The sequence below is a fragment of the Scyliorhinus torazame genome, chromosome 17 (assembly GCF_047496885.1).
Source record: "Scyliorhinus torazame isolate Kashiwa2021f chromosome 17, sScyTor2.1, whole genome shotgun sequence".
NCBI classification, from domain to species: domain Eukaryota; kingdom Metazoa; phylum Chordata; class Chondrichthyes; order Carcharhiniformes; family Scyliorhinidae; genus Scyliorhinus; species Scyliorhinus torazame.
The window spans coordinates 184718369-184737837 of record NC_092723.1 but is presented as its reverse complement, the minus strand read 5'-3'; the positions used below and the strand labels follow the sequence as shown (position 1 = coordinate 184737837).

At 45.6% G+C, this 19469-nt stretch overlaps 1 protein-coding gene and 1 long non-coding RNA gene across 2 annotated transcripts in view; one reads left to right on the top strand and one right to left on the bottom strand.

Annotated features, from left to right (window-relative positions):
* Positions 1-8300, bottom strand: part of rrn3 (RRN3 homolog, RNA polymerase I transcription factor) — a 42549-nt gene extending 34249 nt beyond the window's left edge. Inside the window, exons 1-5 of the mRNA XM_072481811.1 lie at positions 8143-8300; positions 5812-5917; positions 5673-5729; positions 1079-1168; positions 701-830 (exon numbers count right to left, since the gene is read on the bottom strand). Of these exons, the coding sequence (XP_072337912.1) occupies positions 701-830; positions 1079-1168; positions 5673-5729; positions 5812-5904 (370 nt within the window). The 5' untranslated portion in view covers positions 5905-5917; positions 8143-8300. The remainder of the gene's footprint in view (positions 1-700; positions 831-1078; positions 1169-5672; positions 5730-5811; positions 5918-8142) is intronic.
* Positions 8300-19469, top strand: part of LOC140394499 (uncharacterized) — a 118278-nt gene continuing 107108 nt past the window's right edge. Inside the window, exon 1 of the long non-coding RNA XR_011935892.1 lies at positions 8300-8349. This is a non-coding gene — a long non-coding RNA (uncharacterized lncRNA). The remainder of the gene's footprint in view (positions 8350-19469) is intronic.

The window sequence follows — 19469 nt, the reverse complement described above, 5'->3', positions numbered from 1 at the left end:
TGCGCAGATCCTCTCAAGGCAAACTTAATCCTCTCCAGCTTTATGAACGCAGCCATGTCGTTTATCCAGGCCTCCAGGCTAGGGGGCTTCGCCTCCTTCCACAATAGCAAGATCCTTCGCCGGGCTACTAAGGACACAAAGGCCAGAATTCCGGCCTCTTTTGCCTCCTGCACTCCCGGCTCATCCACTACTCCGAATATTGCTGGCCCCCAGCTTGGCTTGAGAAAATATAAATATCACACGGTGAGTGCTGACTGCCCCTCCAAGTCTGCTAATCTAGTACGCTGTCAAAGCACCAAGTGTTAGAGCATTAACACTCATTTAGAATTTGGGGTTAATTCCTGTTCCCATCTTCTCCTAATTTAAGCAACAGTTGGAGCTGCTGCTGCATGCTGCTGGAATCAGCAGAAACTCACACCGGAGTTTCACAGTGCCAGCTGCACAAAACACTGACAGCGCACCTGTATTCTCAGCAGGAGAACGTGATTTATAAGGAAGAAACTACAATAGAAATGATTCTGACTCGTTAAAACAAGTCTCCTAAAAAGTACCTGAAAATATTGCTCTGCACAGAAAAGCATGCAGCTGAAAGGCCTGTCTAGGATTAACAACGTGAACTGAACACGGCCACTCTCCTTCACAGTTAAGGGACAAAGGACTGTTCAGTTCCAAAATGTATTCAAAAGCAATATTTTCTTACCTGGCACAAAATTGGAGACCAGCATATTAAGGCAAGATCTCAGGTACACTGTCTGTGCCGACACTAGGTTGCTTAAGAAGGCCAAGTATTCCTCGACCACCATAAGACTTCGGCACAACCATGGCAGCTTCTGAAATATATATATATTAAAAATTTGACTTAACACCTTAAGTTGGTTCCATTTTTTGTTTACATTTGCAGGTTTTATTTAATTACCTTAATTAACAGTTGAATCTTGAAGTTAGATAATATCAAAACGTCAGATTAGAAAACAAACCCATTAAGATCTATTCAATAATAAAATACAGCAAATGTTTTCTGACCAAATCTCCGTAAGTACAAAAAAAGAGTTGTGAAAGAAAATCTGAAGAAACTGACCAATATTTTGCTAACGAGATGCTCAAAGTCCTTTGTTAATTGTGTTACAGCACCACGAAATTCCTGAAGCCAATTGATTATTTGAGCATCCTGAGGAAAGAAAAGCATGAAGCACAAAATAATAACTTTAAAATGTAATAACCAAAATAGGAATGTTACATTCAATCAGTTAATGTAAATTCTATTAGTACGCCAAGACAGATTCATTCAATCTAAGAACAGGATTTATATTCAGAACCTTATGACATTCTTAGAAAGTGCGTTACAACCAAACTATTGCTTTGAAGTACTGTCACTATTAATATGTAAATGTCACAGGCAATTTGCACATATTTTTTTTTTTTTAAATGATCACCTCATCTGCTTGTTGATGGTATTTGTCGTGGGAGAAAAACTGGCCAGGACACCAGCAGATCTCTGCTCAATGCCAGAGGATCTTTCATGCCCACCTGAACTATCACAGGGGCTTCATCTTAACATCTCATCAGAGGGCAGCACGGTGGCGCAGTGGTTAGCATTGCTGCCTCACGGCGCCGAGGTCCCAGGTTCGATCCCGGCTCTGGGTCACGGTCCGTGTGGAGTTTGCACATTTCTCTGTGTTTGCATGGGTTTCGCCCCCACAACCGAAAGATGTGCAGGGTATATGGATTGGCTGTGCTAAATTGCCCCTTAATTGGAAAAAATGAATTGGGTACTCTAAATTTTAAAAAAAATCCATCTCATAAGAAACACCAAGAAATACATTCATAATCCAATAGAGGACAAGAAAAGTCAGACACGTTTGCCTTTCATGAATCTCAGGGCATTCCAAAGCACTTTGCAAACAACAAGGTCCTTTTTCAAATGTAGTCAATGATTGTGGGAAGTGCAGTAGCTAATTTGCACACAGCTCCCATAATCAACAACGTGATCAAAATCTAGATAATCTGTTTTTGTGATATTCACGATGGGATAAATATTGATCAGAACACCAAGGATAGCTCCATGCTCTTCTTCAAAATAGTGTCCTGGGATTTTTTACTTCCACCTTAGACAGCAGGCAGGGCCCCAGTTTAACGCTTCATCCAAAAGATGACACCTCCGACAGTGTAGCACTCCCTCAATAGTGCACTACAGTGTCAATCTAGATTTTGTGCAAAGGTTTCTGGAGTGGGAACTGAACCCACAAGTTGTGACTCAAGCCGAATGTGCTCCTAAATGAGCCAATGCAAAGAAAAAGCATAAAAAGCAGCCAAATATATCTGCCGGTCTGAACAAATATATTTTACTCTACAATATATTTACAGAAGGAAATAGAATCACTGTTAAATGAAAGGTTTTTTTTATCCTATAGGCTTGAATGGTATGTTTGACTAGATTTTTCTTCAAAAGGCTAATAGAGAATTTGTTAATGGGCAGGAAATGTGCAGCACGGTGGTGCATGTGGTTAGCACTGCTGCCTCACGCCACCAAGGTGCCGGGTTCGATCCCAGTCCGGGTCACTGTCCGTGTGGACATTGCACATTCTTTCCATGTTTGCGTGCGTCTCACTCCCACAACCCAAAAGATGTGCAGGCTAGTTAAATTGCTCCTTAATTGGATAAAAAATTGGGCACTTTAAATTTTTTTTAAATGAGCAGAAAATAGTGAGTGGGGATAAGGGCTCTTTGATTGATTTGATTTATTGTCACATGTACCGAAGTACAGTGAAAAGTATTTTTCTGCGGCCAAGGGACCGTACACGGTACGTACAGCTTGGTGATCTGTATCCAGTGGGGTTCCAGAGGGATCAGTGCTGGGACCCCAACCATTTCCAATATATATTAATGATTTGGAAGTGAATGTACTGTAGCCAAATTTGCAGACGACACAAAAATAGGTGGAAAGGCAGGTTGTGAGAGGGATACAAACAGTTTGCAGAGATATTGATAGGTTAAGTGGGCAAAAAGTTGGCAAATGGAGTATTATGTGGGAAAATGTGAAGTTGTTCATTTCAGAAGGGAGAACAAAATAACAGAGTATTGTTTAAATGGAGAAAAACTGCAGAAAGCTGCAACACAAAGGGACTTGGAGGTATGGTGGCACTGCCTCCTCACAGAGCCAGGGTCCTGGGTTCAATTCCGACCTCGGGTGACTGTGTGGAGTTTGCACATTCTCCCCGTGTGTGCATGGGTTTCCCTGGGTACTCCGGTTTCCTCCCACAGTCCAAAGATGTGCAAGTTAGGTGGATTGGCCATGATAAAATTGTCCCTTAATATCCAGGGGTGTGCAGGTTAGGTGGGGTTATAGGGATAGGGTAGGGGGCTCTTTCAGAGGGTCGGTACAGACTTGATGGGCTGAATGGCCCTCTTCTGCACTGTAAGGATTCTATGATACTTGTGCATGAAACACAGAAAGCTAGCACTCAGATGCAGCACGTATTCAGGAAGGCTAATGGAGTGTTGGCCTTATTTTCAAGGGGGTTGGAGTATAAGGGGAGGGAAGTCTTGCTGCAACTTTATAAGGTACTGGTGAGACCACATCGGGAGTACTGTGAGGGGTTTGGTCCCCTTACTTAAGGAAAGATATTTCATTGGAGGCAGTTTTGACAAGGTTTACTAAGATGATCCCCGGTATGGAGGGATGTCTTATGAGCAAATGTTAAACAAGTTGGAACTCTATTCATTGGAATTTAGAAGAATGAGAGGCGATCTCATTGAAACATACAGGATTCTTAAGAAGCTTGACAGGGTAAATGAGGAGAGGATGTTTCCCCTCAAAGGAGAGTGTCGAACTAGAGGCCATAGTCTCAGAATAACGGGGAATCCAGTTAAGACTGAGATGAGGAGGAATTTCTTCTCTGAGGGTGAGGAGTGCCTTTGGAACGTCTTGCCACGTTCCTGGTCCTGGCGTGTACTTAAGGCTGAGACAGATAGATTCTTGATCAGTAAGGGAATCAAGAGTTAGGAAGAAAGGGCAGGAAAGAGGATGTGAGGAATGTCCGATCAGCCAAAGTCCTATTGAATGATGGCGAATGGCCTCCTCCTGTTCCTATTTCTTATGGTCATGATAGTGGTTGTGTTAAGTTTCCATTCTTACAGTTAAGATTTTATATAATTAATATATAATGCTGTTTAAAGTCTGGAAACAGTAATTGGCTTAGTAATAATTACCTCAGTATGTAATCTCACTTACAGGCTTCAAAGAATTTTTTAAAAGTATGTTTGTTTCATATCTGCTCGTCATTTTTTTCCCTTTGAAGAATATTGGGGAAGTGGTGAAAGAGTTGGCAGGCTGATTTTCAACCTGTTGAAATGCATCATGAATGTCCTTCCGTGGCCAACAAGTCCTGGAATGGGAACTGAACCCAGAGCTTCTGGGTCAGAGGCTGCGGGCACTACCCACAGAGCCACAAATCTTTAAAAAGTCTGAATCACCATCCCAGAACCACATTAACACAGTTTTGTGGCAGAACAGAAACTGGTAATTTCATATTTATGAACTGGTTAAATCATCAGCCAAATTAAAAAAATCTTGCTGCCCAAATTAAAGTGGGCTGAGAGTGAACTGCATCAGGAAATTGTGGACCTGTTCCTTGCATGTCTGCTCCCGTTTTCAAGACTACTTTAAAAAAATTATTTCCTGGGATGCAAGCTTCGCTGGCAAGGCCAGCATTTATTGCCCCTTCCAAATGGCCCTCGAGTGGCTAGCTCAGCCATTTCAACTAAGAGTAAAATGCATTGCTGTAGATCTGGAGTCAAGTGTAGGTCAGACCAAGTAAGGGCGGATGATTTAATTTACCAAAAGACATTAGATAATAATAATCTTTACTATTGTCACAAGTAGCTTACATTAACACTGCAATGAAGTTACTGTGAAAATCCCTTGCATTATTGCATTAGATATATTGTGGGGCGGCACGGTGGCACAGTGGTTATTGCCTACGGCGCTGAGGGACCTGGGTTCAAACCCGGTCCTGGGCCACTGTCCGTGTGGAGTTTGCACAGTCTCCCCGTGTCTGCGTGGGTTTCACCCCCACAACCCAAAGATGTGCAGACTAGGTGGATTGGCCATATCCTTTTATTAAAACAGTAAAAAATATATACAAGGCCAAACGGTACAAACACTGATTTTGTGTTGGAGAAACAAGGTCCCTCCACTCAGATTAGGATTGGATTCTAGATTCAAACTACAACTTTAATCCAACACTTCCCACTTATCTGATGTTGGGATATACTGGTTTGCTGTTTTTTACTGGTTTGCATATGTGCTCAACCTTTTGTTTTCATAAATTTAAAGTACCCAATTATCTTTTCCCCAATTAAGGGGCAATTTAGCGTGGCCAATTCACCTACTCTGCACATCTTTGGGTTGTGGGGGTGAGACCCATGCAGACACGGGGAGAATGTGCAAACTCCACAAGGACAGTGACCCAGAGCCAGGATCGAACACGAGTCCTCAGCACCATCAGGCACCAGTGTTAACCACTGTGCCACCCGATTTCGAAAATTAAAAAAGCAATATTATTAAGCACTTCAAACTATTGAGATCAAATGTGAATTGCTAGGATCGTAAAGTGTCAAATGCATATCAGTAAACTGTTACATTGAGTGAAATAACACAATTTATTGTTTACCTTTATCTCCGGATCGACCAGTTGTGTCATGAGCAAATCGTAATCAACAGTATCTCCCTAAGAAAAAATGCATCTTTTGAATCAATGTACAAATAGGCAAGAACATTTCTGGAAAGTTAATTAGTATAATTTATTTTACCTCTTTATACTTCTTTAAGGTTTCTGTGACAGTTCCACCAAATCGGACAGTCTTCCTTGGTGGGGAATTGAGAAATTCACTTTCTCCCAACATTGTTAATGGAAACCTTCAGAAAATTAGGAACAATGATTTCTTTATTGTAAACATTTCCTTCTGTGCTCCCTTTCAAATCATCAGTAATCACACCTTCCGAAAAAAATGTTCACCTCTGGTCCTTCTAACCTTGCAAATACAACAAAATCTTCCATCTCCTCTTCCTTTTCAAGCTCTTGAACATGTTGCCGCCTCTCAAATCTGTGACTATCTTTTGTTCAACTTCTCATTTACACCTCTCCAGTCAGATATTCAGCCCCTACCATAAGTTTGAAACAGCTCTAAGAAAAGTCACAAATTTCATCCTATGACTGTGACAGAGGTGAACTGACCCTCCTCATTCTTCTTGAGCTCTGTGCAGCCTCTGACATGTTCGAATGTACTATTCTGCTCCAAAACTTCTCTTCCACTGTTCAGCTGAGTGCGACTGCCATGCCTGTTTCTGATCCTACCTATGTAGAGTTCTGCTACAATGGTTTTACTGGTGCTGTACCAGTAGGTGGATTGGCAATGCTAAATTGCCCCTTAATTGGAATTTTTTTTTTTTTAAATGTCAATCGGATCAGATCAAAATTACTTTATGAACCCTCATTTAAGTGTCTTACTAAATCAATGAATTCTGGACCAGAACTCCAATTTTCGTGAAGGTCTGAGACTAGAACCCAACTATTTGCATTTGGTAAAACTGAGAGGAAATGTTATTGTACCCCAGGAGTGATGACACTGACCAGTAGTCAGCTTTTACGTTAACAACAAACGTTACGTTCAATACAGAATTAAGAATATTAGCAACAAAGAAAAAGCTTTACAGTTAAGTTACCTCTTAACTTGCTTCCTGAAACCCACCTCGCCACTCCAATTAAGAAAACCCATATATTTCAAAAAATGTTATGTATATAGTTAACAACCAGGTTTTACTTGTTTCTCTTGGTGCAGAGTCCTTGAAGAGAGAAACATTTTTTTAGGACCAAGCTGAAAATCTTCTGCTCAGCTGAGAGCTCTGGGAGCAACTCCTTTGTCCAGACAGACTTGGCCCCTCCCATGAGCTATCCTCAAAGCACACAGCATTCTTTTGCCTCTTGTTATAAGATGTGCCTTGATTTGTTTAGCTAGGCTCAAACTGTTACAACATTACATTAACTCACAATCTGCAAACAGATAAAATGGCTTTCAAAATCTATCCGCAAAACAGGTCCCTTACAAAAATCACTGATACTTCCCTTTTAATCACAGTTCTAGTAGACAAATGTCTGCATGCATTTTAACCTAGGTTTTAAAAACATTCCTACAAAGATACAAACTATAAAAATGACAATTTTCTTATATTCAGCACAACAGTCACGTTTATGTTATACCATTTGACACTGCCCTTTAAAGGAAAGGATATGATTTGCATATGCAGGTACAAAGTGCTTACAGGAAGAAGAGCGGAAATTAAAATCTGCTTCTAATGAGCAGCAGAGAGCAGCTACTTCTACTAAAGAATCAACAATTCAGCTTCTGAGTAGGAACATAAAGAAACAGCAGGTGGAGAGCCCATGGACAGAAAAACAGCCCCTCCCAAACACCACCCCTTCCCCAGACAGCCAACCCCCTTCCCCCAGACAGCCAAGCCTCCTCACTTGGACAGCCACAGACCACCCCGACAGCCACAGACCCCCGACTGCCACAGACCCCCTACACCCACAGATCCCCCTGACAGCCACAGATCCCCCTGACAGCCACAGATCCCCCTGACAGCCACAGATCCCCCTGACAGCCACAGATCCCCCTGATAGCCACAGACACCATGACAGCCATAGACCACCCGACAGCCACAGACCACCCCTGACAGCCTCAGACCCCCTGCCAGCCACAGACCCCCACGACAGCCAGACACCCGACAGCCACAGACCCCCCCCCCTTGACAGCCACAACAAACCTCCCCCCGACAGCCACAGACCCCCCACCGACAGCCACAGACCCCCTGACAGCCACAACCCCCCCCCCCCAAAAAAAAACCCTGACAGCCACAGATCCCCCTCCCCCGGGAGTTCAGCACGGTTCAGCGGCTGACCACCTCAGCTCCACCCGGGCCCCGCGGGCTCTGTGTGGCGGGGAGGCCGCGCGGTCTGGACTGCTGGCGGGGGAAGTGAGGCCAGACTCCGGCCCGGGCCCCGGGTTCACACAACTCTCGGCGGGGAGGTTGTTTACCGGTGCTGGGATGAGGGGGGGTTTACCGGGGTGGGGGTTGCTTACCGGGGTGGGCGGGAGGTGTTATCGGTGCCGGGTCCCGGGAGCTGCGGCCCGCTTCGCCGCGCAGCCGCACTGGGCTCTGACTAACGGCCACGCGAGGCCCCACGCGCCGCCGCCGCCGCCATCTTGCCGCTCCTGCCCCGGAAGAGCTTCAAGGCGGAGTGCGGGGAGCCAGGAGGGGACGAGTGGCCACCGATCAGCCCGGCTCGGGTGAGAGTTCCAGCTTATTGTAGTCTCGGCTCCGTCAATCCTGCCCCCAACCCCCCGGACAGGGGGCGGCTGCCCGCGTGTTGGTAACCACTCGGAGAGTCACCCATCTGGGTCTGGAGTCCCATTGTAGGCCGGGCTGGGTGAGGACCGCAGATTTCCCAGCTCCAGGGATCCGGGATCAATCCCGGCCTCGGGTGACTGTGCGGAGTCTGCACGTTCCCCCCGTGTCTGCGTGTGTTTCCTCCGGGTTTCATCCCACAGTCCAAAGATGTGCAGGTTAGGTGGATTGGCTATGCTAAATTGGCCAAAAAGTTAGCTGGGTTTATGGGGATAAGGAGGTAGGCCTAGGTGGGGCGCTCCTTCAGAAGAACAGTACAGACCTGATGGGCTGAATGGCCTCCTTTTGCAGTGTAGTGATTCTATGATTCCCTTCCATAAAGGGCATCAGTGAATCGATGGGTTTTACTACAATCAATGATGAGTTTCAGGGTGACCCAACCCTCCCTTATTTCATGGGATTAATAATAATGTTTATTGTCAGAATTAAGCTTACACTAACACTGCAATGAAGTTACTGTGAAAAGCCCCTCGTTGCCACACTTCGGCGCCTGTTCGGGTACACTGAGGGAGAATTCAGAATGTCCAATTCACCTAACAAGCACGTCTTTCAGGATTTGTGGGAGGAAACCGTAGCACCCGGAGGAAACCCACTCACACACGGAGAGAACGTGCAGACTCCGCACAGACAGTGACCCAAGCCAGGAATCAAATCTGGGACCCTGGAGCTGTGAAGCCATAGTGCTAACCACTGTGCTACCGTGCTGCCCCATATCTGAGTCCACTGACTTCTTACACCGTGTCTCAGGTTGCCTGATGCTAGGACGCTGTTCATCCCTTAATTTGGATTTTATTTTTGCACGTCTTCACACCCACACTGTTTTCTTATCCTTTAGGGAACAGTGGGGTAAGGATTACCTTGATGATTATCGGCCCGTTGAACTGCGTTATGAACGCTCCTTCCATCACCAACAAGTTTTGAGTTCTGCTCCAGCGGTTGGGGTGCTACCACTAGATTTGGCACATATGTGAAATGAAAATCACTTATTGTCACAAGTAGGCTTCAAATGAAGTTACTGTGAAAAGCCCCTAGTCGCCACATTCCGGCGCCTGTTCGGGGAGGCTGTTACGGGAATTGAACCGTGCTGCTGGCCTGCTTTCAAAGCCAGCAATTTAGCCCTGTGCTGAACCGACTCCCCTCTGTTTTGTGCACTCTGACAGTCTGGCTAGCACTCCACCCTCACAGTGCACTACTGTCAACCCCTCTAACTAATAGAACCCCCCCCCAACAGGCTGTCCTTATCTTTCTCTGCAAGGGTCATCCTGGATTGTTTCATGGTTAATGTGGGCACCGTGAACAACAGGGTTAGCAGACCAATTTTCAATTCCAAATTTATTCATCTGCCATGGTGGGATTTTGAACCCCTGTTCCCAGAGCATCGGCCTGGGACTTTGGATTATTAGTCCAGTGACATTACCACTATGCCATTATCTCCCCTAATGTCTACTTACAGGCATTTCCTCAATTCTTGGTGGGCGATTGGAATGGAAGAATGTGTGATCACTTATAGAGAGTGGGGCTTGTTGACATCTGAAGAAACAACTGCTTCTGTGTAGACACTGGAGCAAACTGTGCCAGTTTCCAATATCATATCAGGACCTCATGGCACCAGCCACCAAATGAGGTTTAGGACAGCTGTGGAAATAAACTTAAAAAGAAAGAACTTGCATTTATATAGTGACTTCTATCACTTCAGTAGGCCCCAAAATGCTTTACAGCCAATTGAATCATTTTGAAGGATAGTCACGAACAGCAGTGACCAGATACTCTGGTTTTGCGATGTTGATTGAGGGATAAATATTTGCCCAGCACATCATCTTTTCATGGGACTTTTTAATCCACCTGAGAGAACAGGCCGGGCCTCAGGTTAATATCTCATCTAAAGACAGCACCTCCAGCCAGGGTGACTAACCGTTTACAGGATCGATCCATGATTGAGGTGGTTGTCCTGTGCATGATGCCCGGAAGCTGTTTTCACCATAAATCAGACCTTAGAATTTTCCGAAGGTATAGTATTTATCTACCTGTTTCCACTGCTCCTGGCTATCTGCTCTCACCAAGTTCACCAGACGTTCCACCTCCGTTCTCACAGGTTCACCAGCAACCCTTGCCCATTTGTACAGTCCTTCATGCCAAAATGTCACTTAATTATCCCCCCAAAATTTAGTTGCCCTGCCTACGACAATGCAGACTCCTTCAGTATTGCACTGGAATGTAAGTCTAGAATTTTTGTGTTCAAGTTGCTGGAGGGAGATTTGACTCCATAACTGTCCAACTCACGTAAAAATGCTTCCAATTGAACCGCAGCTGACATCACAGAATGAGGCACTTATGCTTCTTTAAAAGATCTATCCAATTATCCTCAATCGTCTGTCAATTTTTCATTTTAAATTGTTCAGGATGAACAGAAGGTAACTGAACTCTTCCATGACAGTTCAGTGACCTTCCTTCCAACACAAGGCCAGAAGTGGGGATGTTCGCTGATGACTGCATAATATTCAGTACCATTCGTGAATCCTCAGGCACTGAAGCAGTCCATGTCAAAAGGCAGCAAGGCCTGGGCAATATCCAGCATTTGGCTGACAGGTGGCAAATAACATTCTTAGAATAGAATCTCTACAGTACAGAAGGAGGCCATTTGGCCCATCGAGTCTGCAATGGCCCTTGGAAAGAGCAACCTACTTAAGCCCACGCCTCCACCCAGTAACCCCATCTAACGTTTGGATACTAAGGGGCAATGTAGCATGGCCATTCCACCTAACCTGCACGTCTTTGGACAGTGGAAGGAAACCGGTGCACCCGGAGGAAACCCACGCAGACACGGGGAGAAAGTGCAAACTAGGGGCAGCACGGTGGCGCAGTGGTTAGCATTGCTGCCTCACGGTGCCGAGGTCCCAGGTTCATCCCGGCTCTGGGTCACTGTCCGTGTGGAGTTTGCACATTCTCCCTGTGTTTGCATGGGCTCCGCCCCCACTTCCCAAAGATGTGCAGGTTAGGTGGATTGGCCACGCTAAATTGCCCCTTAATTGAAAAAAAATTTAATTTGGTACTGTGGAAGGAAAATTAATGAGTTGCCAACTTAGAAGCATGCTGGGAAATGATTGACTATAGTTCAACACTGCTTGTGAATGAAAGTAAGTAGGTCAGGTAACATGAATGAAATACTGCTTAATATTCTGGTCTCGGCCTTATTATGAAAACACATTGTCCTCCGAAAGATAACAAAATGTGTACTCGAGTTTTTAGCCAAGGGCAAGAACATACGTACTACGTATTTCATTTTACGTACTTTCCAAGGTCTATTTAATATAAACATGCCTGTTTACTTCAAGCTGTTATTTCAGACTATAAAGATATGCATTCTTCAATCGAATCTCAGAGTGCAGTGCGGCTTTGCAGCTGGAACACTCTCTCTCCGCAAATATATTTGTGTAAATAAATTTCCTTAAATCGAACCTCGAGGGATTTGTCTTTATTATGATTTCCACGACAGGTACACTAAAATTTATCTTAAAAAAATAAGAGAAAATGCAAACTCCACACGGACAGTCACCCAAGGCTGGAATTGAACCTGGGACCCGGGACAAATGACAATCTCCAACAAGAGAGGATCTAACCATCGCACCTTGACATTCAATGGCATTACCATCGCTGAATCCCCCATATCAACATCCTGGAAGTTACCATTGACCAGAAACTGAACTGGACTAGCTTCATTAATACTGTGGTTACCAGAGCAGGTCAAAGGTTAGAAATCCTGCAGCAAGTAACTATCTGCTCACCCCCCAAAGCCTGTCAACCATCTACAAGGCACAAGTCAGGAGTGTAATGGAATACTCTCCACTTGCCTGGATGATACCTGGGAACACCACCACCTGGAGGTTCCCCTCCAAGTCACTCACCATCCTGACTTGGAAATGTATCGCCGCTCCTTCGCTGTCGCTGGGTCAAAATCCTGGAACTCCCTCCCTGACAGCACAATGGGTGTACCTACACCTGAAGGACTGCAACAGTTCAAGAGGGCAACTCACCACCACCCTCTGAAGGGCAACTAGGGATGGACAATAAATGCTGGCCTAACCAGTGATGCCCACATTCCGTAAAATAATTTTAAAATATAATAAAATGTTTTTAAAAGTTCACGATCAGGGTGTTGAATCAACTGAGGAGACACTTTAGGATGGAGGGTATGTCGGTGCTGACACGTTGTACGGAAATAGTAAGTTTAAGCCAGGGGAGATGGATGGGAAGTGGAGAGAGGTGGGGCTGGTGAAGGTGAGGGACTTGTACCTGGAAGAGAAGTTTGCAGGCCTGGAGGAGCTGCGGGAGTTTGAGTTGCCGAGGTGAAGTGAATTCAGGTATATACATGTGAGCAATTTCCCATGGAAGGAATGGAGAAGGTTTCACAAGCTGACGGAGTGTACCCTATTGGAGTGGTTGTTGCTCCCGGAAGGGGAGGGTAGGATTGATGATGTATATGGTTGGCTGGAGGAGGGCAGGTTGTGAGGATCAAGAATAAATGGGAGCAGGAGTTGGTGGCAGATAGGATGGGGAGTGGGGCGTTGCGTAGGGTAAACTCAACCTCCTCGTGCGCGAGGATGAGCTTGATTCAATTCAAGGTGGTGCATGGTACATATGACCCAGGCGATGATGAGTGCGTTCTTCCAGGGAGTTGCTGACTAATGCGAGAAATGTGGGCCGGGGGTGTCGGCAAATCATGCACACATGTTCTGGGGCTGTGAGAAGTTGGAGAGATACTGGGAAGTGGTGTTTGGGATGTTATCGAAGATTGTGGGGGTAAAGGTCAGGCCGGACCCAATGGTGGCAATCTGTGAGGTATTCATAATGCAGAGCTGATGGAGGGGCAGGGGGCTAATGTTGAGGCCTTCACCTCTCTAATTGCCCGGCAAAGGATATTGCTGGATTGGCGGTCGGTAACACTGCCGGGGTGGCGGCCTGGCTGGAGGATTGGAATGACTTCCTTCGACTGGAAAAGATCAAGTTTGAGTTGAGGGGATGAGCAGAGGGCTTTGAGACACGGTGGGGGCTGTTCATGACAATGTTTACGGAATTGTTCATCGCGGGGAGGGGAGAGGAGGGAAGGGGTGAAAAGGGGGAAAACTACAAACTGAACTGTGGGGGGGTTGAGAATGTTGTGTATTTTCGAGTATGTTTGGAATAAATACATTAAGAAACAAAATAATTGTGGAAATCAGTCGCTGAACCTTGGAGTTTTTAAGATAACGGAAGGTTGTAAAACCTGAAAGTGAAACCTTGATGGAAGCAGTGAAGGGAAAGCATAATTTAAAAGAAGGTTTGAAAGTGGGACTTTTGGAAGCAGAATTTGAAATCACTGGTGTGGAAGCCGGAGTTCTGAGACAAGGTGGTTCACAGTGTAAAAATCATCCACAGACATTCATTGAGGTTCAGAGTGGAGAGTGTATTTGACCACAGTCATCTTGTGTATTTAAAAGAATGTTGTGTTACTGAGAACGTTGTAGTTTAAGATATACTTCACAATCTGTGTGAATCTTAAAATGTGTATTTTTTAAGCTAAGGGGGAAGTAAAAGACTATTATATATAAATATAACTTTTCATGTTTAATAAATGTTTTTTTTCCTCGTTGTTAAATCTTTTTTATAAATTTGGAGTACCCACTTTATTTTATTTTCCAATTAACGGGCAATTTATTATGGCCAATTCACCTACCCTGCACATCTTTGGGTTGTGGGGGTGAGACCCACGCAGACACAGGGAGAATGTGCAAACTTCATACGGATATGACTCGGGGCCTGGATCGAACGCAGGACTCGGCACCGTGAGGCAGCAGTGCTAACCACTGCGCCACAATGCCACCCCTCTTGTTGTTAAATCTATTTAGTGGCCCTATGACTCTATTCCTCCACGTTTAATAAAAAAGTAAAAGTTATGGTCATTTAAGCTAGGGTTCCATTCTGGGATCTTTCCGTCCAGTTATAACATCAACTGATATCATAACATCACCTCCAAAACATCGCCCAACTTTGGCCATCTCAACTTATTTGTTGCGGAAACCCTCATTCATACCCTTGTCACCTCGTGACTTGACTATTCCAACGTACTCCTGGCTGACCTCCCACATTTATTACAAACATAACGTGATTGCTGTGTATTTATTGCCTGATGTTGTTTTGATATTCTTGTATTTAATAATGTGTCTATGCGCTTAGTAAGCACTGTATGGCAATAAAGATAAATAAATAAATAAATTATACCCTCTTTAAACTCGAGGTCACCAAAATTCTGCTGCCCATGTTTTAACTCGTAGTAAGCTCCATTCTAAGTTGTTGTTGAGATGCAATTATTCCGACGATCCATTGAGGCTATGTTTAACGCTAAGCCATGGAAAATATGATGAGATGTCTGATTACATTAGACTATGAATCTGTGTGTATGGGGCAGAGATTCTTCCTTTAGCTGCTAGTGTTTGTATTGATCTCTGAATTTCCTGAAGGCATTAACTGCTCGTTTGAAGTCTGGTTCTGAGAGGTGGACCTGGATGCACTCCAACCCAAATGGCCAATGACAATAGGCAATGAACACATTCTCATCATAGCAGTCACCATGGCAGAGACAATTCTGACTTGAATCAACCTATACCCATGGGGCACAAGATAGAACCTTGGATGATTTTGTAGCCAGTTAAAATGGCTAACTCCCGATTTAGAATGGCTAACCCTGATTTAAAATGACGAACGGAAAAGGCTGATGGGAAAATCAGCCAACAGGACTAAAACAAGCAGCTGCAGGTAAAACTGTGTATTCGCCTCTGGGGAGGCCAGACAAGATCGATACCTGCAGCCATCAGCATAACAAAACACCAGCCATCTGAATACTAATTAGCAATCCCCGGGAACAATGTGCAACAAATTAGACACACAAAGTCAACCCAGACTTTTCGGCGCCAACAGGAGCCTACACAAAGAGAGGTGAACAACCATCCCAAAACCGCCATCGATCAAGGAATCGCTCCAGCATTGGAGAATATCGAACCAAGTGATTGGGACGAAGTCCAATCACTTGGAACCAGGTACAGGGTCCGCCCCGAAAGGCGGGAAGCCCCTGGGGACTATAAGAATAGAGTCCAAGTTCAAATCGACCCTTCTGTCACCCTTCTGCAACCCCTGCGGCCTTCTGCTGACCTTCTGCAACAACCGCTCAAATCGTAAGTTTTACTTCAACGCTCCTACGAGATAGGCGCTCCTAGCTATCGATCTGTACCAGCTTCGAACCCCGCAGGCTCAGAACCCATACGAAAGGCCATTCGTTTCCCTGACCTGGGGGGCCATTTCCAAAGTTAAGTATTGGCCTGTTAGTTGTAGGAAGTAGCTTAGAAGTAGAATTTATGCATAAGTAGCGATCACTGTATATAATAAATGTGCGTTGATTTAACTCTTACTAAGCGGTGTGTTGGATTATTGATCATTACTCGGACTTGAACCACGTGGCGGTATCAGAAAGATACCTGGCGACTCAGGAGCAAAGGTGATAGAACAAGAGCAATTAAACTAAGGCTAAAGTTAGCAGCAACATTTGGCGACATCCTGACGGGAACCGATCTAGAAGTGGAAAACCACTCCGGGAGAACCCAAGAATTTGAATTAGAAATCCAATTGGAAACAGAAAACCACAAGTGTTCAAGCAGTTCTGATCAATAGTCATAATTCGGAAGTGTGTGTATGCATGCGTAACTAACAGGGCTATAAGGTAAAACTGATAGATTTTTGTTGCATCAAAACTGTCGGAAGTTTGTATATCGGAAAGTAGCGAAAGCCGTGCCCATATTTACAGCACCGCCTTAGCCCCCTGTTCCAAATTTTAAACAAGAGGCATTCGGATAGGCAAGTTGGCAATGCAGCGCCTCATGAGCCCTGAGGAATTTGCGGTCGCAGCGACCAGCAGCAGTAGAATGGGACAATGTCCCATTTGGGAGGAAGAAATCAGGAAATATCTCAAAGGGAAAGGATGGCCCCTTTGGAATGATTTCTGTGATAATGAGGAATCAGGTCCCGGGAGTATAGGACATACTTAGTGGGAGAACCTGAGCAAGATCCACAAAAAGAGCTTGGGAAAAGCTCGCAAGCCGATGGCAATCGTGTCCTGTTTGTCACAATTGGTCGTTAAGACGCTCCGCAAAGAAATTGAGGGCATACATCGGATGAGTAAGGTCAATGTAAGCGAAGTAGAAAGAGAGAATATGGAATTGAGGAGGAAATTGGCAGCAAAAGATGGCGAGGTGGATGACGCCAAATGGGCTAACCAGTCTTGTCTGGCGCATTTAAGCAGCTTCCAGTCTCAATACGAAAAGGCCTATCAGGACACGCAACGTGCCGTCCTGGTACGAGAGGAGACAGAAAAACAGGTAGAGACATTACAGAAATAGTGTAGTGATCTCAAGGCAGCATTAGTCTAGTAAAGTAAAGTAAAGTACGCTTATTGTCACAAGTAGGCTTCAAATGAAGTTACTGTGAAAAGCCCCTAGTCGCCACATTCCGGCGCCTGTTCGGGGAGGCTGGTACGGGAATTAAGAGCACTCCATGCTGCCACCACAGAACAAAGACAAAGCACCTTAGATCACGCAAAGTGCCGGAAGCAGATTGCAGAGCTGCAATCACTGCTTTCTGTTCAAAAAGGTTTTCAGGAAACATTTGGGGAAAAGTTAGACCAGGAAGACAGCCCTGATTGGGAAGAGTTAAACGAAACAGCGCAGAGATATGTTCAGGAAACATGTGCGCAGGGAACGCCCCAAAAGAGAAAAGCACCCCAACCCCCCACACAGCAGATAGTTCACGCTCCAATGAACCCTGTAACCACCCACCGCACAGCCACATCGGACGATGCGGAATATCTATATTCCACCCCCTTAACAGTGACCCAATTACGGGACACGTGCGAGAGGATCACACCATTCCTCCCAACCTCAGACCCCCACCATTTCTTTGCCACAGTTAGACATCAGGCGAACATGTACGGCCTGGATGAGCGAGAGCATGTAAAGCTCACCGTTTTAAGTTTAGATCCGTCGGTAGCAGCAGCCCTTCCAGACTCACAGAATGTAGGAGGAGGCACCCTTGCAGAAATGCATACCGCAATCCTGGATGCGATCGGGTATAACCGGGGTGACCCCGTAGATGGCCTCAACAAATGTAGGCAGAAGAAATCTGAGCACCCCACAGCGTTCGCTGGACGCCTGTGGATTCACTTCGCAGCAGTCTTTGGAGACGTAGACCGTGCCCATTTGTCCCCAGACAACATGGCCAAATGGACCTGCACCCTTATCTCCCATGCCACAGAAACAGGACAGAAAGCTTGTACGAGTTATGATCCCTTAGAGGAGGCCCATAACGAGAAGTGGGTAGTGAAAAGATTGTCCCGCATTTGGGAGCAATCTGTTCAAAGTAATCCCGTGGTTAAGAATGCCGAGGAAAAGCAGGCCGGCGCAGATATGCAGGTAGTAAAAACAACACACCAGAACCCCGCATGCGTGAATGAGGGAAAGAACAGCCTCCCACCCAAGTCACAAGAGTGTTACAACTGCGACAGTTGGGACATTTTGCAAAAGAGTGCAAGGCCCCTAAAAAGCCACAGAGATCCCAGCAGACGGGCACTCTGATTAAGAAAAAGACAGAGCCCATTCATAGCATTAGCGCCCGTTCGGATCAGACGGACTTGACCGGAACAGACTGACGGTGTACGGGCTCCCCCAGTTGGGTCTGCGACACCCTTTGGGATAGGCCAGGACGACCGGTAGTTGCAGCAAAAATTCGGGGACAGCCTATCGAATTTCTCTGGGACACAGGAGGGTCCCGCACCACAATAAATTCCTCCACCATGTTCCAAAAAGACACGTGGCCCACTACAGCCACCATCACCCTCAGCGGCTTTACCGGCCACTCACAGCAGGGACACATCACAGCCCCTGTACCCATTCAAATTGGTAACATTACCACCAAGCACCCCGTGGTTTTAGTTGACCTGCCCCACACAGCAGAACACATTCTGGGAATTGATTTCATCAATTCCCACCACCTTTCATTCGATCCAGTCAACCAGTGTGTCTGGAAGATGGCGAAATCCGCAAGAGCCCCCGCAACGCTCAACATAGGCGAATACATGAACAAAATTAGCGCAGTAGGCAAATGTTGGTTCAACCCGACCACGCTTAGTACGGACAAGCAGGTTAGGGCAGTTCTGCAAAAGAACAGGGCAACATTCGCGACCCACAAGCATGACTGTGGACGGATGACTGGCTCCGTACAAATAACAGGACCTGACCCTAGACCCCAAAAACAGTACGGATTTCCCCAAGAGGCAGAGGGAGAAATCTTAAAAGTAATAGAGAGTTTATTAGAGCAGCGCGTACTTAGATCAGTAGGCTCCACTAATAATGCCCCGATTTGGCCAGTGAGAAAGCCCAATGGATCATGGCGACTGGTTATCGGGAACTCAACAAAGTCACCCCCACAGCAGCCCCCACCATAGCAACAAGTCCCGAGACCATGCTCAAGCAGGGACTCAATTCCCGCTACTTCACGGTTTTGGACATCAGGAATGGATTCTGGTCCATTCCATTGGCAAAGGCGTGCCAGTACAAATTTGCCTTCACCTTTAAAGCACAGCAGTACACGTGGACATGCCTGCCACAAGGATTCCACAACTCCCCCTCCACTTTCCACTGACAGTTGGCAAATGGTTTAGCAAACTTCTCTCGCCCCGAATGTCTGGTACAGTATGTAGATGACCTACTACTGCAGACAGACACCAAGGAAGAGCACATTGAGCTCCTGTCCGAACTCCTGGAACTATTACATTCAATTGATTGTAAAGTCAACCCCAAAAAGGTCCAGATTTTGGAAGAAAATGTGATATATTTGGGAACAATTATCACGCACGGTAAACGCGAGATCGAGCATAAAAGGATTGACTCGATTGCTAAATTGCCCCTTCCCCAGAACGTTTCAG